The sequence below is a fragment of the Haliotis rufescens genome, unplaced genomic scaffold (assembly GCF_023055435.1).
Source record: "Haliotis rufescens isolate VD_foot unplaced genomic scaffold, xgHalRufe1.0.p SCAF_17, whole genome shotgun sequence".
Taxonomy (NCBI): domain Eukaryota; kingdom Metazoa; phylum Mollusca; class Gastropoda; order Lepetellida; family Haliotidae; genus Haliotis; species Haliotis rufescens.
Window position 1 is genome coordinate 24,814,439 of NW_025963857.1, and position 25,884 is coordinate 24,840,322.

The window sequence follows — 25,884 nt, forward strand, 5'->3', positions numbered from 1 at the left end:
GATTATTGCACTTATATAGCGACGTGCATGCACGTGTATGTGTGTGTGTGGCTGCTTGTACTAGTCCGGACTGATGCCGATTTATAGTGCTAGCTCACTGAGATACCATGCCGCAGTTTAACATGAATACCACACTCAGACACAGTATACTGACTCCGAGCCGACCAGTCCTTGTTTTAGCCCCTTAATGCCGAGCGCCAGACAGGGTAACAACAAGTACAATCTTTTAACGTCTTTTTGTATGACGCGGCCCGGGATCGAACCCTGGACCTTCCGCTCTCCGGGCGGACGCTCTACCACAAGACCACGGAGGCGGTCACTAGGTCTGTGGGAAGTGGTCTAAAATATATGGACTCGTGGTTTGGGACTCATTTAGATAGGTGGGTATAACAATTCACTACATATTTTTTATTGATGGAATATATCTACTCTGAGAAAAGTATGGTTTTTGTCCTATGAAATAGGTATAGCACATGGTAATCAACACGTTTCCATGGCAATGCCTGAAATAAAATAGACGAACACCTATTTTCACGAAACAGGAAATAATTTCTGAAATAGTTTATTTATTTCATCAAAATTCATTGCAAATTAAAGCATATGGTTTTGCCTTTTATTCAGCATAGACATGTATTTTGAAAAACTTCATCGAATAGTTGTATTTCATGTGTCTAAAGTCAAACTTTGGACAAAACCGCGCTTTCAAGTGTTTTCAAAACACACAAAAGAACAATTTGACAACAACAACAAAATATTATGCCCATTACATTGTGAAAGCATTAGCTTTGCAATGATATCAATACAAGTGAGAATTGGTGTTATTAACTTGTTCATTTATGTCTTTTCAATGATGGAACATTACTAAAACCGATTTTATGTGCGCTTCAAGTTTTGGGACGATCTTAAATCAGATTTATAGTGCTAGCTCACTGAGATACCATGCCGCAGCTTAACATGAATACCCCACTCAGACACAGGATACTGAATCCGAGCCGACCAGTCCTTGTTTTAGCCCCTTAATGCCGAGCGCCAGACAGGGTAACAACAAGTACCATCTTTTAACGTCTTTTGGCAAGACGCGGCCGGGGATCGAACCCACGACCTTCCGCTCTCTACCACTAGACCACGGAGGCGGTCAACAGTCGATGAAACAGAATCACTTATAAACTCTTCAGTCTCCTTGCCTGAAAAGTGTTAGTCTGTGCTTGTCGTAAAATAGGCGTTATTTATTTACACAAAGTTATGAACCGTGATCTTTTTTTCTATTTAATGCATGTAAAACGACAAAGTTAAAACACGACATGGAAAATCATCATTAAATTTGCATTCATAATTCTAAATTATTTGTATCAACAATCGAAACCAAGGTTAATTTGGGTTATACCTTCGTCAACACGGTGTCACCTTGGCCGTCAGGGTTTTCTACTCGAAACCAAAATGTACGATATTATGCTACTATTCCTCACAGAGCACCAATCCCACGAATCGCCACGATCTGTAAATTTTAGGAATCGTGATAATTCGTGGAATTTAGCAAATATTCTGGTTCAGTTGGTGCCTCTACGATCTAGTTACGATACAGGTACGATAGAGTTACGAACATTCGTGGAATTCGGCTGCATTCGCATGAATATTGTCCAGAATTCACTACGATTTACAAGAAGCTATTTCGAATACTGCACGAAAGTATTCAGTTACGAATCAGTTACGAATACGCCGAATGCATGTACGAATCAGGTACGAATAAAAATGAATTCGTGACTATTCTTGACAATTTTGGGGGTTTTCCCTCAAGATCGCTATAAAAAGGCCCCCACCCATGCTCAGGAATCAGCTTCAAAATGGATGTCCAACGTAGAGCATCTTGCTGAATCGTGAATTTCGTGTTATAATGTCACAATCGTCAGCAGCTAATGACCTGAAATCAATTTTAATTTCCTTATATACCCAATTTGCCGGCAATCGTAGCTGATTTGTGATTGGATCGTGAGCTTCCTACCTGCTTCGGCGTGTATTCGTGGGGTTCGTGACAGATTCGTAGCCGATCCGTCGTAAAGCCACGAATTCACGAATCCCCGAATGAGTTAAGAATACCTACGAATGCATTACGAATTTGTTACGAATTAACTACGATATTTTTGAATCGGGAGTTCGTGGCCAAAACTTTGAACAGCTCAAAACTTTTGCCACGACTTCCCGCTAGCTCAAGAATTGTAAGAACTAACTACGACTATATGCGAATCAGTTAAGAATTTCACGAACTGATTACGATTCAACTACGAATCCTAAAATTTATCAATTCGTGATTCGTGGTCTGTGTAGAATAGTAGCATTAAGAACAGCGCCAATGATGTTTGTCGTTACACCCAATAAGTCATGTCCTTGACGCATACTGGATTCTTTACGTAGAGGGGAATGTCCGAGTAACTCTCCATTCCTTAAAAATAATGGAGCAGAGGCCCCGCAGGGGCCGAGTCCCATTATTTTTAAGGAATGGAGAGTTACGAGGATATTCCCCTACTTAAAACTCATCCCTACTTTTACACTTAGACAAAATATTCTGTACATGTAGTTGAAAATATTTGAAAAATAAACCAGAACTCTTTTTTGTCTGCATTCATACTGCGTGAGTCGACCTTGCGGTGATGCACGAGGAATGCGTTCTCTGCCGCTGTTGCACGTGCGCCAAGCTCCGTGGCGAGTTGACATTTACAATGCATGGTACACGGCTCTTCATAATGTTGTTGGGTCCTAAACTAGTATTTATCAATCGCTTGCACATTGTTAATACATGCTGATTGGTATAATAGGAAATATAGAGCCCCGAACAAGCGATATTTATGTTACCTTATTTGTTTTTTCTCGTCAAAGGTTTATCCAACTATCTATAAATATGAACATTGTTGTGGGTAACCTGCTCTAACACAAAATATATACATATTATTTTGAGCTTTTAAGCATTATGCAAAATTATGAAAATATTTAATAGTTAATTTCATGTCATTTCTTCATGTGCCACAGTAGCTGAGGTTGACAATTACACGTTTTCAAATCTAACGATGCGGGTTCGAACCCCGCTGGCAACACATGTTTTCGGAAAAAAATGAAAATATTCACTTGTAAATAAATGTAAAAAAATAGTTCCGTCTGTTCCAAGTGGAAATTAATTCAAATGTTGCTTCAAGATAATGTACAGTTGACAAACAACTCTCCATTCCTGAAAAATAATGGAGCGTTCAAACAATGGAATGACGTCACAGATGTGTTTTAATACAATGTTAATTATAACTGTCAAGTAGCGCACAATGAGTAATAGAGTTAATCAGTCATGTCAGCCAGTATAGCAATGAGGTTTATGAGAGTAAAACCCCATTATTCAACACAGTAACCTTGTTAGTTAACTAGCGTGTCAATTCACAACAATGGTAAATTCGTTGGCACTTCTGTTGACCTGGCCACGCATCTGCCAAAGAGGCAAACGCATTACTGGCATGGAACCTCAGGTTTCCAGACGTTTGAAAGACACAAAGAAAGGTCACACGTACGTACGCATTAAGCAGATTATATAAACGCACCAACAAGCTTTCTTGTGGTATTTCAAGCCTGACCATCGTGACCAATATGGTGGCAACACTGTGCATTGGTTTCATCATGGTTGCTGGGTTTGTACGTGGAGAAAGAATGGTCCACACGCTGCATGTTAATTCATCACCTATTGAGACACTACAGGAGGAAACAAGGAAGGTCTCAAGCGGTCTGGCCCATCTTAAAACCAGTGTAGACGCCTTGGAGAATTTAATGCTGGACCAGCTGGATGACCTTGAGAAACAAATGAAGGACGTGTGCCGGACCGATGTGGATGATGTTTCCAGAATGATGGACGAGAAGCTGATTCAAATGAGTTTAGGTAAATATGTTATATCATATATAAAGGTTTGTGTTATCGATGCGATAAACTTGGCATCACGAACCGAAATATGCAGATGAGTAACTACTTTCAAGCTCCATATATCAATGCGATGCATTCTTTGCCCATAAACTACACACCAGGTTTTTCCCAATGTGTCCCCCCAACCATGGCGACAAAAATGGCTGCAAGTCATTTGGCACTATTTGATCAATAAGGTGATTCAATCAAAAATTGTATTCATACGCGATTTCTAAAGCTTATTCATTGAGTGAAATTACGTCTTGAACACCCATTGTTTTAAGTGAGTGAGTTGGGTTTAACGCCGCTTTTAACATTATTTAGTTATATCAATGCGTGCCAGCTTAATGTGGGAGGAAAGCCTGAAGTGATGCAGGTCTCAGAAGTTTACCACTTCCGTGAAACCCACGAGCACGGGTATGGTGCTGACAAACCTAGAAACATAATTGGGGCGAACCGGGATTCGAACCCACAATCATAGGGTTTCTGGCGTGGCTAAGGGACGCAACTCTGCACAGCGAATCGCGGCGCCTTAGACGACTGGGCCACCCGTGCCCCCCTTTATTTTAAGAAGGATAAAGACATGAGTAACCTCCTGTGTTTCTGTATCGTAGATATCATATACTTAGGAATAAAAAATATGTATTATGCTCTCCAAAAACTAAAATAATAAATTTGCTTTCCTACTATATTTACCATACAGAAACCCTCTCCGCTAATTCCATTTTTATTGATTTTACTTTATTACATAATAATAATTTTTTATAATCTCTTCCTGGTGAACCCACATCCTGGCCCTTTAAGGCCAGTTTCTTTTAGATGTCTTGTGTAGGCCACATGGGATTCAGATCTTTTCCACCAGACCATTCCTCACGGAAGCAGACCCGTGAAGACCCGACTATGCTTGTCGTAAGCGGCGAATACGATACGATGACATGCATCAACCAAGTCTACGAGCATGACCGCCCGATCGCGTTATTCGTCTCTTAAGACAAGCATAGTCGCCTCCTTCGAATGTACTCGCCTTTGTGTGTATATGTCATGGCGCTCAGAAACGAAAGGATGGGTAGATATCCACAAACAATATTACTCAGTTTTTATTATTTACATTCGGAACTCCCGTTTAAGTTCACAAGGTAAATGATTCTCACTAGAGTATGTGGTTACATTGTTTCTTTAAGTATTAATGTTTATGTCACCCAGCTTAGAACGAGAAAACTATTATCATTAGAAGTTGGAATATTGCTGAGTGCGGCGTTAAACAACAAACAACAAACATCATTAGAAGGTATTAACTTTGTGTACTGCAACCATGTTAAAAATTAAAACATTACATTTATTGTAATATATTCAGAAATTATTCATATTTTATTATTTGTTTCTTACTTGGCTTCAATATTTAATCAGAAATTGTACCCTGTAAGTGCTGACAACAAAAGTTGTCTTCGTTGACGTTTTAACGGTTGACTACATAATTAAGTGAGCTACATGTTTAATGTGTTTTACACGCAGGGAGATATTGCCCTTCTGACTTCCAATACAACAAGACGTTGAACTTCTGTTTCAAGCTGATCACTGCAAAGAAGACATGGACTGACGCAAATACCAATTGTTTGAATCTTGGAAAGAATGGACGACTTGTTATTCTGGATGAAAGGGAAAAATTCTCTGCTGTCCAACGTTATGTTACTGAACATCTAAAAGGTAGGTTGTATTGTATCTGGTAAAACGAATGACGGCTTGTGCCTCTGATTAATCAAACATCCTTTAAAGCCCTGGAATATTTTTGACATAATGTCATGTGAAGAGTAAATGCCATCCTCCAAAAGCGTTGGATTGATGTCGCAGTCTGTAATATTCGAACTGGATTACAGCGTCCTGTAAATATTCATCTTCCTGAGGCAAGGACATTAATTGACTATAAAAGTCCTCTTTCCACCCTAGCCGAACTAGGCTGGAATTTCCAGGCTCGATCGTATCGCCACCAGTGGCTATTACGAGTTATGTCCCTTCAATGTCCCTCCTATTGACCAATAAAATTCCATCGCTCATATCGCTTGCATTTGCTTCAAACAAAATATATCGTAATAAAACTGGTCTTACCCCACGAAGTACATCAGATCACATGAGCACCTTGATTGAAAAAATGAAAAAAATGGCAAAATATCTGTCGACGCCCAGTTGACGGTACACATGCTTTGGAAATCCTGCAGTCGACCGAAATCTGCACGTTGGAATCGATGTTGCTTACGAACCGGATGTCTAGTTCGTCAGGCGATTTTGTTTGGTTCACCACCTTAGTGCAGGGCGCTAGGCAGAGAAACAACAAGTACCATCTTTTGATATCACGCGGCCGGGGATCGAACCACCGACTTTCCGCTCTCCGGGTAGACGCTTTATCTACTACACAATCGGTGTTCCCTAAGTGAGTGAGTATGGTTTTACGTTGCTTTTAGCAATGTTCCAGCACGGGCAGCACGAGCGCGGGACCAGAAAAGGGCTTCCCACATTGTACCGATGTGGGGAATCGAACCCGGTTCTACCGCGTGGCGAGCGAATGCTTTAACCACGAGGCTACCTCACCGCCCATTTCCTGAATTGAAATCGACAACCCATTCAAAGCAAAGCCCATGTCGCTCACTCAATATCTTCCGTAACTCCGAGTTCACAGCCCCGTGAAGTTCCGGGGTAGAATCATTCGTCACTATTCGCCCCTTTCCGTAACCTGCAAGAAGACTCGTCCCCCATCGATGAATATTATGTGCGAAAATACGACAAACCAATCAGAATGCGCGTATGATTTCAAATTTTTCGTCAAAGAATCCCTCAGAAACAATTTTAGATTTTACATATGTCTTGCATCTAAAAATATACCCAAGACACAGTTAAATGTGCCCAATCATACTGTATAATTCCGCATGTCCAGATGTGCTTTAAATTGCATCTAAATATATATATATATATATACACACACACACACACACACACACACACACACACACACAATTGTTTTAGGTATGCCCGTTTGCGCTAAGACGGAACCCGGTCGCAAAAATGCCCATGAGAGGGGCACGAATCGCTATTCGGCTTGTCCCGGAATACCACGAGTTGGTCACGAATCGGGGTAGAATAGGTCCTCAGCAACCCATGCTTGCCGTAAAAGGCGACTATGCTTGTCGTAAGAGGCGACTAACGGGATCGGGTGGTCAAGCTCGCTGACTTGGTTGATGCATGTCATCGATCCCAATTGCATGGATCGATGCTCATGATGTCAATCAGTGGATTGTCTGGTCCAGACTCGATTATTTACAGACCGCCGTCATATAGCTGGAGAATTGCTGAGTGCGGCGTTAAACAATAAAACAACAGACCGAGTTCAGGTTTATTTTAGTCGTGGTAGGATGGAAATAAACATTCTGTGTTTTGAATGCAGAACTAGGTTACCTGTGAATTAAACGCGCTAAACTGATCATTTGAAACCTCACGCTGTGCGGTTAAATCTACAGGTAAACTAGGTCTACACGGAAAACACAGCATATTCATCACTTGCACTTTAAGCACAGAGACCCGAGAATAATTTACATTAACCGCATATTGCATATAGTGAACTAACAATTGTTTTTTTGCTCTCACAGGCGGAGTAGCATTTGTTGGTGGAAAACGGCTTAGTGGTAAACGACCAAGTCTTAAAAGGCTGACTGGTACACATCTGAATGGTAAACGACCGAGTGGCAAACGAGGGGACGCCTACGAATACACCTGGATGAATGGAAAACCCATCGAGAAGGGGTTTTGGTGTCCAAATGAACCAAATGATGGCATGCCCTGTGTTGACATATGGAAACAAACTGAAACCTGCCTCGACGACACGGCGTGTAATTATAAGGCGCCATTCCTGTGTGAACTCCCCATGTCCTGAAGCGCGGTACGTGCGTCGTGAAAAATCATATCGTCTCAATTTAAGCTTATAAGTATGACCGACCAGTGAAGGTGTTCAGTAACCCATGCTTGCCGTAAGAGGTGACTAACGGGATCGGGTGGTCAGGCTCGCTGACTTGGATGATGCATGTCATCGTATCCCAATTGGGTGGATCAATGCTCATGATGTCAATCACTGGATTGTCTGATCCAGACTCGATTAACAACAGACCGCAGACATATAACTGGACTATTGCTGAGTGCTGCGTTAAACAATCAAACAAACAAACAAAAAACACACAAAACAAATTTAAGTATGACCCTTTCAATCTGGATACACCAAGTATCCAAGGCACCGCAATTAGCTGTGCAGGATCCACGTCAGGTTTAACGCCGTTTGCGTGTCAGCATGCGTTAACCGTTGTGTCAGGATGATGTAGCTGTGAGTGAGTGAGTGAGTTGGGTTTCACACCGCTTTGAACAGTATTCCTGTAAGTCCTGTGTGTCAGCTTGATGTGGGACGAGAGGCGATCGGGTAGCCTAGTGGTTAAAGCGTTCGCTCGTCACGCCGAAGACCCGGGTTCGAATCCCGACATGGGTACAATGTGTGAAGCCCATTTCTGGTGTCCCCCGCCGTGATATTGCTGGAATATTGCTAAAAGCGGCGTAAAACCATACTCACTCACTCACTCATTGATGTGGGACGGAAGCCGGATGTGAAGCAGGTGTTTGACGGTGACCACTTTGGTGAAACCCACGAGCACGGGTATGGTGTATTGTCACCCTCCCAAACCAAGAAGGAATACCAGGACGCATCTTGGGTTCCAACCAACGACCATAGGTTTTTCAGGGAGGTATTTAGGACTGTGTCATATCGTGACATTATTGTTGTTGTTGTTGTTGTTATTGTTGTTAATGTTTTTATTATTATTTCCCGTTCTTGTGATTAGGAAGACGGACGACTGAGGTGTCGTTATTATGCAGTCGGGCTTCACGTCAACAGGTAGCGACATCTGCGCGACTACCCTCTTATTAAATAAAAGTCTCTACAGTTCGAGTTTCTCTATGTTTGGTATGAGGTGAGGTGAGGTGAAATGGGGTTTAACGTCGCATCCAAGATTATTGCACTTATATAGCGACGTGCATGCACGTGTGTGTGTGTGGCTGCTTGTACTAGTCCGGACTGATGCCGATTTTATAGTGCTAGCCACTGAGATAACATGCCGCAGTTTAACATGAATACCCCACTCAGACACAGTATACTGACTCCGAGCCGACCAGTCCTTGTTTTAGCCCCTAAATGCCGAGCGCCAGACAGGGTAACAACAAGTACCATCGTTTAACCTCTTTTGGTATGACGCTCTCCGGGCGGACGCTCTACCACTAGACCACGGAGGCGGTCTGTTTGGTATGAAGTTGACAGCCGGGTTTTATGTTTACGACAATGATATATGACTCATTCAGTTAACGAGAGAACAATTAATGATTGCATTGCTATATCATTCCTTAATGTTCTGTGGTCTAGTGGATAGCGCAGTTGCCCGGAGAGCGGAAGGTAGGCGGTTCGATCCCCGGCCGCGTCACACCTAATATAACATATGGTCTTTGTTGTTTTCCTGGCTGGCGCTCGGCATTATCTGGATCAAACAAGGACTGGTCAGCACGGAGTTAATAAATTGTGTCTGAGTGGGGTATCCATGTTAAACAGCGACAACGTCCCTCAGTGGGCTAAGCACAATAAAACCGACTAAGCATCTACACACACTCAGTGCGGCGTTAAAAAACAAACAAAAAAACAGCTTGATGTGATGGGAAAGACCTGAATGATGCTGGCTTTAAACTGTACAAATTTGCTGAAACCCACAAGCACGAGTATGGCGCTGACAAATGTAGAAATATTATCGGAGAGAACAGGGATTCGAACAGACGATCCTAGGTTTCTGGCGTGCCCAAGGGAATCAACTCTGCATAGCAAATTACGACGGCTTAGACTACTGGACCATCCATACCCCAACTAGTGATTGGATATCTCTTTACAACAGGGCGGTCGGGTAGCCTAGTGGTTAAAGCGTTCGCTCGTCACGGCGAAGACCTGGGTTCGATTCCCGACATGGGTACAATATGTGAAGCCCATTTCTGGTGTCCCCCGCCGTGATATTGCTGGAATATTGCTAAAAGCGGCGTAAAACCATACTCACTCACTCACTCATTGATGTGGGACGGAAGCCGGATGTGAAGCAGGTGTTTGACGGTGACCACTTTGGTGAAACCCACGAGCACGGGTATGGTGTATTGTCACCCTCCCAAACCAAGAAGGAATACCAGGACGCATCTTGGGTTCCAACCAACGACCATAGGTTTTTCAGGGAGGTATTTAGGACTGTGTCATATCGTGACATTATTGTTGTTGTTGTTGTTGTTATTGTTGTTAATGTTTTTATTATTATTTCCCGTTCTTGTGATTAGGAAGACGGACGACTGAGGTGTCGTTATTATGCAGTCGGGCTTCACGTCAACAGGTAGCGACATCTGCGCGACTACCCTCTTATTAAATAAAAGTCTCTACAGTTCGAGTTTCTCTATGTTTGGTATGAGGTGAGGTGAGGTGAAATGGGGTTTAACGTCGCATCCAAGATTATTGCACTTATATAGCGACGTGCATGCACGTGTGTGTGTGTGGCTGCTTGTACTAGTCCGGACTGATGCCGATTTTATAGTGCTAGCCACTGAGATAACATGCCGCAGTTTAACATGAATACCCCACTCAGACACAGTATACTGACTCCGAGCCGACCAGTCCTTGTTTTAGCCCCTAAATGCCGAGCGCCAGACAGGGTAACAACAAGTACCATCGTTTAACCTCTTTTGGTATGACGCTCTCCGGGCGGACGCTCTACCACTAGACCACGGAGGCGGTCTGTTTGGTATGAAGTTGACAGCCGGGTTTTATGTTTACGACAATGATATATGACTCATTCAGTTAACGAGAGAACAATTAATGATTGCATTGCTATATCATTCCTTAATGTTCTGTGGTCTAGTGGATAGCGCAGTTGCCCGGAGAGCGGAAGGTAGGCGGTTCGATCCCCGGCCGCGTCACACCTAATATAACATATGGTCTTTGTTGTTTTCCTGGCTGGCGCTCGGCATTATCTGGATCAAACAAGGACTGGTCAGCACGGAGTTAATAAATTGTGTCTGAGTGGGGTATCCATGTTAAACAGCGACAACGTCCCTCAGTGGGCTAAGCACAATAAAACCGACTAAGCATCTACACACACTCAGTGCGGCGTTAAAAAACAAACAAAAAAACAGCTTGATGTGATGGGAAAGACCTGAATGATGCTGGCTTTAAACTGTACAAATTTGCTGAAACCCACAAGCACGAGTATGGCGCTGACAAATGTAGAAATATTATCGGAGAGAACAGGGATTCGAACAGACGATCCTAGGTTTCTGGCGTGCCCAAGGGAATCAACTCTGCATAGCAAATTACGACGGCTTAGACTACTGGACCATCCATACCCCAACTAGTGATTGGATATCTCTTTACAACAGGGCGGTCGGGTAGCCTAGTGGTTAAAGCGTTCGCTCGTCACGGCGAAGACCTGGGTTCGAATATTGCTATAAGCGGCGTAAAACCACACTCACTCACTCACTCACTCACTTTACAAGCATTTTGTTTTCAGAACGAGATGACATCATACTCACTTATACATTGTGATGTGACTGATTTTATTACGTTATCATTGTTGGTCGATACTATAATGTCACGACCCGTTTAACCCCATATTGAAGGGAGTCACTCCATTTTAATAAAATGATTATTGTAGACATCTTTCTGACAGGGGCACCAGTCCTATAGCGGCGTTAAACCCAACTCACTCACTCACTAGAATAGCGTGTCTTGTGTCTCGTGATTAGCAACTTGTTTGTTTGTTATTTAACGCGGCACTCAGCATTCCCGTTATATAACGGCGGTCTCTAAATAATTGAGTCTGGCCATGGCGAAACGTTGACGTGAAGAAGTTCATGGTAGTCTGGTTGTATGAGGTCTAGCGTTATCTTGCTGGAAAAGTGTACCTGGTGTTTATTATTGCAACACCGGGACAAATTTCCTTGAATGGTTAATAACGGAGTCAAAATAGGTGTCAAGTTGCCTTTGTACTTCCGTTTATGGTGTCCACCGCCGTGATATTGCTGGAATATTGCTAAAAGCGGCGTAAAACCATACTCACTCACTCACTCACTCACTTCCGTTTATATAATACAAGTTCCATTCAAAGCTCATAAAATGCTCAAACAGTATGCGACAGCGGGAGGTCCGGGGTACTATCCCCGGCCGCCTCATACCAAAAGACGTTAAAAGATGGTACTTGTTGTTACCCAGTCTGGCGCTCGGCATTTAGGGGCTTAACAAGGACTGGTTGGCTCGGAGTCAGTACACTGTGTCGGAGTTGGGTATTCATGTTAGACTGCGGCATGGTATCTCAGTGGCTAGCACTATAAAATCGGCATCTGTCCGGACTAGTACAATCAGACACACACACACGCACACGCACACGCGCGCGCGCACACACACACACACACACACACACACGTCGCTATATAAGTGCAATACTCTTGGACGCGACGTTAAACCTCATTTCACCTCGCCTCAAGAAGTGTGCAGATAGAGAGATGGATGGATGGATGGGTGGATTGATGGATGGATCGATAGATATAAAAAGGTTGTGGATACACACATAATACAAACCATATTAAAGGATAGTAGTTAGGTTTAATGCCGCTTTCAACCATGTTCCCGAGGCAATGGCGTTAACTGACTTGAAAAGCCAAGTTTCCACCCATGCCGAACAAGGCGGGAATTCCTAGGCTCAATCGTAGCGCCACCAGCGGTTATTACGAGTTATGTTCTTTATAAGCCTCTCTTATGGACCAATCAGATTCTACCTCTCTTATCACTTGCATTTGTTTCAAACCAAATGGCGGCGCCCAGTCAAGACGATCTGATCGATAGTCAAGATCTATATTGTGATAAAAAGGGTCTTACATCGCGAAGTGCATCAAATCACGTGAGCAACTTGATCATAAACATGCAAAGTCTTGGAAAATATCTGCTGACGAGTTAGTGGTGCACATGCTTTGCAAATCCTGTAATCGACCTAAATCTGCACGACAGTTTAATAACCAGATTTCGATTTCGTTGCGCGATTTTGATAGGACTATGCATAGACTCGTTAGTCCAGGCAAAATGTAACTCCATAATTCCAGCCTAGTTCGACAAGGGTGGAAACTGGACTTTTACAGTCAGTTATCTCGCTTGCCTCGGGAAGGTTCTTTCAACAGACTTCAGACTGGGCCACCCCTATCATTACAGGATAGGCTTTTCACAGATGAAGTATACCGGGCGGAAGCAGCAGTCGTCATCCATGCACGTGCCCTCGTCTTCTCGCTGCGAGATGAGTTTGACACACATGTGACCTCTTTCCGGGGAACCAGGGCACCAGTTGGAATACTTCATTTCGCTTCCGTCCATCCACTTGTAGACTGAGAACAGTTTCATGGCGCCAATGTTGAAGCCAGTTCGAGTCACTGGAACCAAATGTTCATGTTATGGATATTTTGGAAATAGGTACCCGATATTCTGTCCGCGTGACACTGGACCCGTGAAGATCCGGGGTAGAATAGGTCTTCAGCAACCCATGCTTGCCGTAAAGGTCGACGATGCTTGTCGTAAAAGGCGACTAACGGGATCGGGTGGTCAGGCTCGCTGACTTGGTTGATGCATGTCATCGATCCCAATTGCGTGGATCTATGCTTATGATGTCAATCACTGGATTATCTGGACCAGACTCGATTATTTACAGACCGCCGTCATATATAGCTGGAATATTGCTGAGTGCGGCGTTAAACAGCAAACAAAGTTAACAATACATCGCCTCTTACGACCAACAAAGGTTGCTGGGACAATTCTAACCCAGAATCCTCACGTTGAGTTGATGTAATTGCCTTAACGGACACATCCTGCAAGCTGACAGTGTTATTAACGTCTTAATACTGCAAACAACCAGGCCTATATCTCAGTAAGATGACGTTATGAACACACCTAAAGTCCAAATAATCACTTTTAGCATGTAAGTTACTCTTGACGTCATGGTCTTCGAGTGCTTCCCTGATCTTTTCGATTGAGGGGTGGTTCGATCCCCGTCTGCTAAAATATGGTACTTGTTGTTACCTTGCCTGACGCTCGGCATTATGGGGATAAAACAAGGGCTGGTCGGATCGGAGTCAGTATAATGTATGGTAACTCAGTGGGCTAGCAATATAAACCGGCATTAATCTGGATTGGTACAAGCAGTCATATACACAATCACATCCATGTCGCTATTCAAGTGCAATAATCTTGAACGCGACGTTAAACCCAATTTCACTTCACCTTCAAGGAATTAAAAAACATTTATTTTGTAAACACATTTTAATTTGGAGTAGTCGTTAACGTAACATTGCAGATTGATGGTATCATAATACGAGAAATTAAAACTTTATTGGAGACAAATCATAATATCTTACTGTGTTTAAGGCTGTTGGTGTATTTAGTTAGTTCTTTCAGTTTGTCGCTTGTGTCCGGTTGTACAAGGCGACCTCCCTGGACCATGCCCCGACATCTTCTCTTGGCGGTGTACATACAGCCTTTCTCGTGAATCGCTTTGAAGCAGAACTTCAGCTTGGCGATATACACAAAATCCCTTGGACAGTTTGATTCTGAAATTCAAAAGGAAGCAAATAAACAAATGTTGAACAGCTGCAGGCATACCAGATATTGTTGTATCAAAGAGTGAGTGTGAGTGAGTGAGTTTGGTTTAACGCTGCTTTTAACAGTATTCCAGTCATATCACGGCGTGTCAGCTTAATGGGGGAGGAAAGCACGAAGCACAATTTTTTGGTGACTTTTCAGACAACTTTTGAAAATGAAATTTCTTACCCCACCATTGTTTACCTTGAGCTTACATTACCTGCGATTGCACAATTTCATTCAAACTGTGGTTGATCAATCATTTGTTACCCCTCCCTAGATTAGATTATAATTTTCAACAAAACCTCTTCTTGTTATTTTTTTATCGATCATGGAACTCGACCTATACTTTCTTTTGCCGCCCAGTTTATATGTAGGCTATCTATGTATTCATACGCACGTCTTTTTTAAAGGCTTAATCTTTTTGAAAAGGGTTTCCGTAGCAAAAAGGAAACATCTTTTTAACCAATCAGAATCAAGCATTCATCAATGTCATGGTAGAATCTTGTGGAGAGTTTTTTTGTCACTCTGAATCTTTTGTCAATTCTAATTATGAAATAGATGAGGCTGTTTCACAGGTCTCTTTTGTTTCTTGTTCATTTGGGTAAATCAGTGGAAATAGATTAATTGTTCACTATTGAACGAAATCAGATCAAGTATATACATAGAGGATTCATCACTCGTGTTTTTTTAATATGGGAAATATCAACCTCGTCCCGTTAATCGCCAAAGGCTCGGCAAATACCGATTACCGGGACGAGGTTGATATTTCCCATATTAAAAACACGAGTGATGAGTTCTATTTATCATGTTTGCTTCCCTATTAAGGAATAATTGCATTAACAATAACATCAGCAACTTGTCGAAATCTTACGTATAGATCGTGCGTAGTGATACATGTTTTCCATAGCCGTGTAAACCAAAATAAACAACCTCTTAACTCCTTTATGGCATATTCCTTCGCTGAGAAAAAAAGTACCATCAACCTGTAACCAGTAATATCCATTTGTCAACACGGATATCACTGTAGCACTTCCCCTTTCATCTATTAAAACATTGTCTCCAACATCAAAGGTATCCATGTTGTTTGTAAACACCTACACACGTGCACTGGCGAAAAAAGTCCCACTTCCGGTTATCTAATATGCATATCTAAGTTGCATACTTACGTCATTGGGGTATGACATACATGTTTTTATGTCTTAAGCTTATGTCATGGATAAATGCTTTAGTTAATGATAAATGAAACTTATATTCTCGAGTTCTGAGTTTGCCAATCCAGCAGAAATATAAATTCAAATTCATCAAGAAACAGATTAGCAAGAAGAGCATAACTGGTTACCCATGTAGATGCCTACTTCTTGCCTACATTCATCTAAACACTCACATGAATGTTATCTATGAGGAAATAAAACATTTTCTCAGTAAACAGGAGATGACAGTTGCTTTCCTCTTTGACAATGTAACCTGAAGATAGAGATAGAAGTATATTTATGGTCACCGTTTAGTGACAAATGTCCCTCCACGAGGGCGGGAATGGTCCTGACAAACCGTTACGTACAATCCGATCAAAACTGGGAGTCGAACCGACGCCTTAGACGACTCAACCAAACTGGAGCACTATCATATGTCCTATCACCTGCAGACGGATATCTGGCATCGGATGTATAATCCAAATTGATACCAATCGTTGTGAGAGTCGACACAAGCAGCCTTTGTATGCTTCGTCGCAATAAAATCAGTGCTAATTCCTCGTGAACAAGAATTAGTACTGATTACCCATCCCGAAAGAAAGTGAGTGAGTGTGAGTGAGTTGGGTTTAACGCCGCTTTTAATAGTATTCCAGTTATATCGCGGCGTGTCAGCTTAATGTGGGAGGAAAGCCCGAAGTGATGCAGGTCTCAGACGTTTACCACTTCGGTGAAACCCACGAGCACGAGTATGTAGCTAATAAACCTATAAACATAATCGGGGCGAACCGGGATTCCAACCCACAATCATAGGTTTCTGGCGTGCCCAAGGGACGCAACTCTGCACAGCGAATCGCGGCGCCTTAGACGACTGGGCCACCCGTGCCCCCTGTGAGAGTCGACACAAGCTGCCTTTGTATTCTTCGTCGCAATAAAATCAGTGCTAATTCCTCGTGAACAAGAATTAGTACTGATTACCTATCCCGAAAGAAAGAAGATAAAAATCATATTAACCTTGGTATGAGTGCTTCTTGACCATTGTAACCTCTTTGGAAGGCCATCTTCCTCTTCCATTGCCTCTCCTCTTTCCTATGTCCAATCGGCGATCCTCCCTGTCATCTCTGACATTGCCTCTCGTAGCACCCCTAGCCTTCCAGTTATCTTCTTCCTCGTCATCTCTGACATCGTCTCCGCTGTCTTTACCATGGTTATTCTGACCCTCCTTGTATTCCACACTTGCCTCTCCACTCTTCGCTTGCTTTTCCTCCGACGTTATCCAAGCGTCGAATTCAGCATCCAGATTTCCGTCACCCAACATTTCGACGTTTTCGTCGAAGCTGTCACGATCACCAGCTGCCATAACGTTGACAATGGCCAGTGTGGCGAGGACGAAAAGGTGTCTCATTTTGAGAAACGTAGATAATAGAGAAACCTATATTTAAATTCAAATACACGAGGCTTCTCTGAACATAGCTGGACTCGATTATTATATATACCACCGAGGTACTTAATGGGATATGTCAACCACTGGCAGATCGTTGCATCATTTGTATTGAATTTTACTGCAGGTTACATAATACATTATCTCCAAAAACAATCTGCTGTGTATAGAACTCAGGTATTTGATTAATTTTAACATGTCAAATTTACCAGATGATACATAAATAGAGCTGACAGCGCGTTGTTCAATTTGGAACCGAACGCAATAATGGTATTAAATTTTAAATTAGCGCCATATCACTCATTTTCTTCCCTAATACCAAAGATTCCGCGTTTACGTTTGCCGTGGTAGAATGGTGATAACACACATTGTTTTTAATGTAGGGTTTATGTTAACTTTAGGCGCCTCCGTGGTCTAGTGGTAGAGCGTCCGCCCGGAGAGCGGAAGGTCTTAGATCCCCGGCCGCGTCATACCAAAAGACGTTAAAAGGTGGTACTTGTTGTTACCCTGTCTCGCGCTCGGCATTAAGGGGCTAAAACAAGGACTGGTCGGCTCGGGGTCAGTATATTGTGTCTGAGTGGGGTATTCATGTTAAACTGCGGCATGGTATCTCAGTGAGTTAGCACTATCAATTGACATCAGTCTGGACTAGTACAAGCAGACACACAGACACACACAGACACACAGACACAATCTTGGACGCGACGTTAAACCTCCATTTCACCTCGCCTCAAGAAGTGTGCAGATAGAGAGATGGCTGGCTGGCTGGCTGGCTGGCTGGCTGGCACTATACAATCGGCATCAGTCCGGACTAGTACAAGCAGCCACACACACACACGTGCATGCACATCGCTATATAAGTGCAATAATCTTGGACGCGACGTTAAACCCCATTTCACCTCACCTGATGTTATATTTAGATTTGTCATTGATAAATTGAATTTGAAACAGAGAAACCAGAATGTTAAATTATCTCCCTTTGACTAATACAAAAGTGTTCACTGTAGAGTTTAAATCAAACAGTCACATATATGTATATATTGGTAACAGTTCAGTTAAGGGTTTGTCCTTTTTTCGTAAATCCTGATTTTGCTCAAACAAATAAAAGAGTGAATGAAACATTTTAAACTGATTTGAATTAAAGAGGATCTGATATCCGTGTCGAAATTATAATTCTAATAGACTGACGGGTGTCGTATAATATATCAGAGACATGCAATGGGTGGTTCTTTCACAGAAATTATAGTCACAATACACATTCCATGTTTACACGGGGTGGGACAGTGGTTAATGTGTTAGCTCGTCATGCCGAAGACCATATCTGTTGTCCCCCGCCGCCATATGCATATTGCTGGAATGTTGGTAAAAGCGGCGTAAAACGACATTTACTCATATATATACGCACAGTTTTTTAGTGAATTTATTGTACCTAATAAAGTCGATATGAAAATATGAGAGAGAGAGAGGGAGAGAGAGATAGAGAGAGAGAGAGAGAGAGAGAGAGAGAGAGAGAGAGAGAGAGAGAGAGGGGGGGGGGGGGGGAGAGAAACAAACCCAACTACGGTTATAACGAACGAAAAGGGACCACTCGTTAGAGTGAGTGAGTGAGTATGGTTTTACGCCATTTTTAGCAATATTCCAGCAACATGACGGAGGGGGGCACCAGAAATGGGCTTCACACATTGTGCCCCAATGGGTAATCGAACCCGGGTCTTCGACGTTACGAGGGAACGCTTTGACCACTAGGCTACCCCACTACCTCCCGTTAGACATTGAATGTCTAGCATGTCACAAACTCATAATTATATATGTGTATATTATGCATAAATACTGAATTTATCAATTTGTATAAAAAAATACTGAATTTGACAAACAGTAAAGAAAATGCTTAATTTAGCAATTAGCAAAGAAAATACTGAATTTGACAACCTGTGAAGAAAATACTGAATTTGAACACCGGTATAGAATACATTGAATTTGACTATCTATGAAAGGAAAATACTGAATGAAGTTATCTGTAACAACAAAAAATGAATTTGACTAGCTGTAAAGAAAAGACTGAATTTGACTACCTGTGAAAAAAATACTGAATTTGACAAACGGTAAAGAAAATACTAATATATCTGAGAGTACAGAATCCGTGTGAAATTTGCTCGACAATACGTAAGTTTCGGGTTCATATATTTTCAAATGTTTGGAACTATTGCCACTTGACAACTGTAAGGTCTAAATATATCTTAGAAAAATTGAACTGAAGAAACAATATCATTATATCAAATGCATACTTAACATACGAAAGCTTGGCGTGCTGTAAGCTATCGACAGTCCCTAGAACAATACCACAAGGTTCAAACGAGCCAGCTGCACTTGTCTCGAATGCCAGTACCATGTCTAGGAATTTTGTCAAGGTAAAAGGAAATGTGATTTATTTCAACAAATATTCACACTGAAATTCAAGGTAGAATTGTGATTTGAAAGCCAAACAAGCTTGCTACCTTAGAATCACGATTACTCTCATAGATTTGTAACAGACAAAAGTAAAAAATAAAATAAAACACTCTCTTCCTCCTAGGTCAGTTTTGGACGAGGTCATGAGAAACAACCCATTCTTAATTGGTTGGTTGGTTGGTTTGTTGTTTAACGCAGCACTCAGCAATATTCCAGCTATATGACGGCGGTCTGTAAATAATCGAGTCTGGATTAATCCAGTGATTAATATCATGAGCATCGATCCACGCAATTGGGATCGATGACATGCTTAAACCAAGTCAGCGAGCCTGACCACCCGATCCCGTTAGTCGCCTCTTACGGCAAGCTCAGTCGCCTTTTACGGCAAGCATGGGTTGCTGAAGACCTATTCTATCACGGAATCTTCACGGGACCTATTCTTAATTGACCTAATAAAGGTGAGATAGTGACATCGGGTTATACGTCACCTTCACGGTCATTGCAGACATTGGCCCCTTAATGCCGAGCGCTAGGCATGGCAACAACATGCATAACCTTTCAATGTCTTTTATGACGCAGTCGGGGATCGACCCAGCTACCTTCTACATGGGAAGACACCCCATCCACTACACCACGGAGGCGATCGACCTAACAAAGACTCTCATGTAGAAAATTCAATCATGTTAAATAAATTGAATTTTCTTTCAACAAATTATTATACTGAAGTGCAAAAATGAAGGAGGTTTGAAAATTCGAATCACAGTTGACGTTGAAAGAAAATGTTTTGTTTGTAAACCAGTTGGATGTGAGCTACTTTTTACATAAGGGCGTCTCTCGGCTCACCTCATTTCCACAGTCGTCCTGGCAAGCTTTTGGGGAATTCATTTTGGAATAACTAGTTTAAATGTTCGCGTGACTATTACATTATACACATCAGTATGACGGCAGAAGTGAGCGTTTGTAAATGTTGTTCTATATCATAGCGTATGTAAGACCTCGTCATTCAGTAGATTTATTCTTACCACATCCTTTAATCGTAGAATATGTGTTGCTTTAATAAGGCTAAATGTGTTAGTAATCGCCAAAACCTGAAGGGATGGTGTAAATTCTGCTGGGGTCCATGCAGGTAGCAAAAGTACAGTAAGTCCCCATGGTCCCTAGCATGGTGATCTACCTTGTTGGAGATCAATAGCCTGTTTTATAATGTATTGTTATGTATAGTGCTGTCCATTTTATGATTCTATACTAGCTTTAAATAATTTTCTGTGATAAGTCTAGTTATTTTACTGTCTTCGTTGGCAGGTTTTTATATAAGTATAAAAGTATTTATGATGTTTAACCCTTGATAGTCACGATATGGCTGAAATATTGCAGATGTGACTTATAATTTAACTCACTCACTCATTCATTGAATACCTATTTTCCGTTAATCACAAAAACATTTTCCCGAAAATCGGCTGCCATTTGACCAATCAGGGTGCTGTTTACATTGAAATTATGCAAACTCACTACTCCATTGCTACCCGATGTGTCACGTGAGTAACGAAATAAGCCGAGTGGACCCGAAAGTCTGATGAATTTACATACGTGACCACTCCTGTTTTTCCCGGAAAACAAGATGGCGACAGGTGCCCCTCGTGTAGTCTTTTGTCAACTTTGTTCTGTCTTCGCTAAAACTGGCATAGCTTTGTTTTGTTGGTCGTTTGTTGTTTAACGCACTCAGCAATATTCCAGCTCTATGCCAAAAGGGATACATCCTCACTCCCCCAGGCAAGGCTTATCAAAAACAAAACAAAAAATCTAAAAAAGAAACTAAATTCACTTCCAAAATCAAACCAAAACAAACCACTTAGGCTATGTGGCAAAAACTAAAAGACATCAAAGGCATAAAACATAATAGCTAAATACCTAATATAGACAAAACTATGGGTCCAAAACAAAAAGCCAACAACATAGCCAAACACATATGCAATATGTCAGCAGCAATGGTATGCTTGTCGTGAGGGACGACTAACGGGATCGGGTGGTCAGGCTTGCATGTCATCGCATCCCAATTGCTTGTATCGATGTTCATGATGTCAATCACTGGATTGTCTGGTCTAGACTTGATTATTTACAGACCGCCATCATATAGCAGGAATATTGCTGAGTGAGGCATTAAACAACAAACAAAGTAACTACCCACAATCATTCCAGGAAAAGGCTTCCAGACATGTGCTCTAACCTCCTCACGATCAATTCAATACTTACTATTGGGGAGGGGGCACGGGTGGCCCAGTTGTCTAAGGCGCCGCGATTCGCTGTGCAGAGTTGCGTCCCTTGAGCACGCCAGAAACCTATGAAATCCCGGTTTGCCCCGATTATGTGTCTATGTTTGTCAGCACCATACCCGTGCTCGTGGGTTTCACCGAACTGGTAAACATCTGAGACCTGCATCACTTCGGGCTTTCCTCCCACATTAAGCTGACACGCCGCGATATAACTGGAATACTGTTAAAAGCGGCGTTAACCCCAACTCACTCACTATTATTGGGGAACTAGCTAATGCATTTGGAAACTCCAACAAAGACACTTCGCCTGGTTCAGACCAAACAAGTTATCACATGCTAAAGTAACTCCCTCAAAATTGCAAAACTCTCCTTCTAAATCTCTTCAATGCCATTTTGGGGACATACATTTGCAAATTAACATTTTTAAAATTATTCATCATATGTTTCTCGGTATGCCCCGAATGCGAAATCGGCACCCAAGGAAGCGCTCGTTAAATCTACAACATCAGCATGATCATCACCGCCATGTTGTTATCGCCAAACCGACATTAAGGCTGTTTGTAACTCGAATTCTGAATGGACCGAGTACCGTAGCCAATCAAATTGGCTTCTGGAAATCAATTTGTGAACCACGGGAATGGATTCAGGGGTGAGTCTAGGTTTACCGAGATGCGAGCCCTGGAGATACAGAGGATGGGTTCTTGGGTAGGCCACATCCCCCTTTTATAATGTTAAAATGATGCTAATGGCCCCAGTTATTTGTTGGTTTAAGTTCAGATTCCGTAAACTACTGAAAATTTTAGACTAAACCGACGTCTTACCACGTTCTCCAATAAAGAGTTTATTTGGACATGAGAAAATTAAAAGAACACAAAATCGACTATTGTATAAATCAGGCATGCGACAGAAGTTTATGTCGTGAGCGTACAATTTAATGCATTGCCTGAAGCGTTCATAAAATAAGTTCAAACACTCCGATCAGGAGTGAACAGAAATTTATTTCGCAGAACCTCAACATATGACGTAAGAATGAAAGTTTACATGTTCACGACTGACAGGCAGTCGTTAACCGTCATATATCATTGTGTTTAGAATGAGTGCAGATTATACACAATTTATGTACTTTGATACTGAAATTGTAATTTCTTCGCATTTTTGGCAAATGCTTACAGTAAACAAATTACAAAGGTCTGTAAAATGAATTCATCACCAACATTATTTCCGTTCCACATACAGCATATTTACGGTAGTATTCCATCGTCCTGTGGTTACGGAAAGCAGGATGTCATGAAAACTAGTAGTTTTCTGGCCAGGACAGTGATAATAAAAATGTATAATATATAGATAATATATGTAAAACTATATTTATAAAACCATATTTATATAAGATCTATAGTTAGAAGAGGGTACCGGGAAGGCACGTTTTAAGCCCTGGGATTACCCACGGATTTTGCCTATTTTGATTAACATTTTATCCAAATGTAAGCCCATGGCTTGAAAGCGATAAAGGACAAAAGCATGATAGGGAGAATGAACATCCTAAGATTAATGGAACAATACTCACAAATGAAATGAGAGAGCACCACTTTAACAAACGACGTGATTTTCTTTTTTAACTTGAAAGTTATGAGTCAAGAACATGTTCAAAACTGAAATGGGAGCTGTACCAGAAGGAGCAACAAACGGATATCGCAGATATGCGTGTATGTAATATGCGTTTAAAATGCCACATTGAGTATTCAGGGTATCACCTACGTTATGGACCTGTGAAGATCCGGGGTAGAATAGGTCTTCAGCAACCCATGCTTGCCGTAAAAGGCGACTAAGCTTGCCGTAAGAGGCGACTAACGGGATCGGGTGGTCAGGCTCGCTGACTTGGTTTAAGCATGTCATCCATTCCAGTTGCGTGGATCTATGCTGATGATATCAATCACTGGATTGTCTGGTCCAGACTCGATTATTTACAGACCGCCGTCATATAGCTGGAATATTGCCGAGAGCGGCGTAAAACAACGAACCAACCAAACGTTATGGGCCCAAAGTGGCTTGTAAGTGTGGAAACCCCTAACTGAGATGTAGGTTCAATGTGGGTGCAAATGGGCCACATAGAAGCGTGCTGCAACACTTGTTGAAGAACGTCCGTTAAGGGAGATCAATCATTGTTTCAATTAAATTTAAGCCCATGGGCTTAAAGGCGTTTTAGTTTTTAGTTTTTAAGCCCATGGGCTAAATAACGAGGGGGGCTTAAAAATATGCAGTCCCGGTATGTCTCAAGTGCTCGGGGTCCAAATTTGATGACATTGCCTCAAGCGTTCATAAAATCGTTTTAGGGAACAATTCTGGAACCTAGGCAAGAACAGTGCTTTTCCTTCCTTCAGCAAACGGTTGTGTCTACCTTGCAACTATTACGTGTTTGATGATAATGTTTGATACAGCGTTTTACATAGTGTTTTTCATCTTCAATAATGGCGAAATTAGAACAAAGCCTTGGATTTAAAGATATTCCTAATTCAGTGTTTAATTTGTGGTCACTTAGACGATATTTTCGGAGTTGACAGTGGCTTAGTCTGTCTTACAGACCCTGATACAAATATATATCAAAATACAGCCCATGCAAGTCTATAATGTTTGGCAAGTCTAGATTACTGCAGCACCATGGTAGTCTGTCTTACAGACCCTGATACAAATATATATCAAATACAGCCCATGCAAGTCTATAATGTTTGGCAAGTCTAGATTACTGCAGTATCTGAAAATGAAGAGAGTCACTGGGCTCCCTTTTATTATATTTATATTGAGATAACTGAACAACTGTTTTTTTAACGATATGTTCATTTCAGAGACTAGATGTTAGTCTAACAGTGGCTGAGAAACGGTTCTAAACTGTTTCATTCTTAACTCTGCTATGAAGATATTGATATTGGAGCACTTGTCTAGACATACCAACTGTTACCCATAGCTAAATAGCAGCTGACCAAGATCAAAGCCCAAAGCAACTAGCCTCAGTCCCTCCCCTGTTACAGTATGTAGGCCTGAGGGATGGCGTATTGAGCAGTAATGGACTTCTGATAACATGGTATGTTATCTTGATTGGCATACATGCCTTAAAGGTCACGTGACGTAGCAGGTGCACGAAAAGAGGTAAATGGCCACTCAATGCCACCAATGTAGCACTCTGTATAGTGTTGGCTTGTTATAACGGTTGGTATGTGTCAGACTGTACTATGCCGACACATTCTGTCATGAGATGCGTGGTCAATCATAGGAGCCGTTTGGTAAAATGAGAATTTTTGTTTGTAATTAAAAATGTCTGCTTAGTCGTTTCCACCATTAGTTGTAGACTTGCATTAAGTCTCTGAAATGAAACTATTCGTTCACGATTTTTGGGGTTAAATTGTGTTTCAGTATAGATTTATTGGGGTTAATGTAAAATGTGGATCATCTTTACGGCTTGACTAACATTTGGTCCCTGAAATGAAAATAGTTTAAGACTTCTTTTGTTAACTGTCTTTTAATATAAAGGCACCCAGTGAATCTCTTCATTTCCTGAAAGATGAGATCTAGATTTGCCATATTGCAGATTTGTCGTTTAGTTTGATTGTTCGGATATTTTCGTACGAAATGCTACAAGAAAACCATTCGTCACCACTCGCCTCTTTCCTTAACCGGCTTGTCCCGGAATAACACGAGTTGGTCACGAATGACAAGAACACGAGGTTGTGATTTGGTGAGTTATTTTATTTAAAGGGTGATTATACTCCACTGTCAGTTGCCCGTAGGTCTGGGAGTTGTAGTTTGAAAATAAAACTTGTGTATATGTAATTACATCGTCGATCATCAAGTGTATCATACATCCATTCTATTACGATCTAACTTACATTACACATAAATGT

At 41.7% G+C, this 25,884-nt stretch overlaps 2 protein-coding genes across 2 annotated transcripts; one reads left to right on the top strand and one right to left on the bottom strand.

Moving 5' to 3' along the window:
• Positions 1-3,607: 3,607 nt before the first annotated feature.
• Positions 3,608-8,900, top strand: LOC124118764 (C-type lectin-like). The gene is made up of 4 exons (XM_046481019.2): positions 3,608-3,907; positions 5,441-5,632; positions 7,564-7,853; positions 8,797-8,900. Exons 1-3 carry the CDS (start codon positions 3,622-3,624, stop codon positions 7,845-7,847), a joined length of 762 nt encoding a protein of 253 aa, XP_046336975.2. The 5' UTR covers positions 3,608-3,621; the 3' UTR covers positions 7,848-7,853; positions 8,797-8,900.
• A 4,194-nt stretch (positions 8,901-13,094) lies between these two features.
• LOC124118768 lies at positions 13,095-17,284 on the bottom strand. The gene is made up of 3 exons (XM_046481026.2): positions 16,847-17,284; positions 14,420-14,611; positions 13,095-13,441 (listed from the first exon to the last, which is right to left on the bottom strand). Exons 1-3 carry the CDS (start codon positions 17,235-17,237, stop codon positions 13,221-13,223), a joined length of 804 nt encoding a protein of 267 aa, XP_046336982.2. The 5' UTR covers positions 17,238-17,284; the 3' UTR covers positions 13,095-13,220.
• Between the last annotated feature and the right edge of the window lie 8,600 nt (positions 17,285-25,884).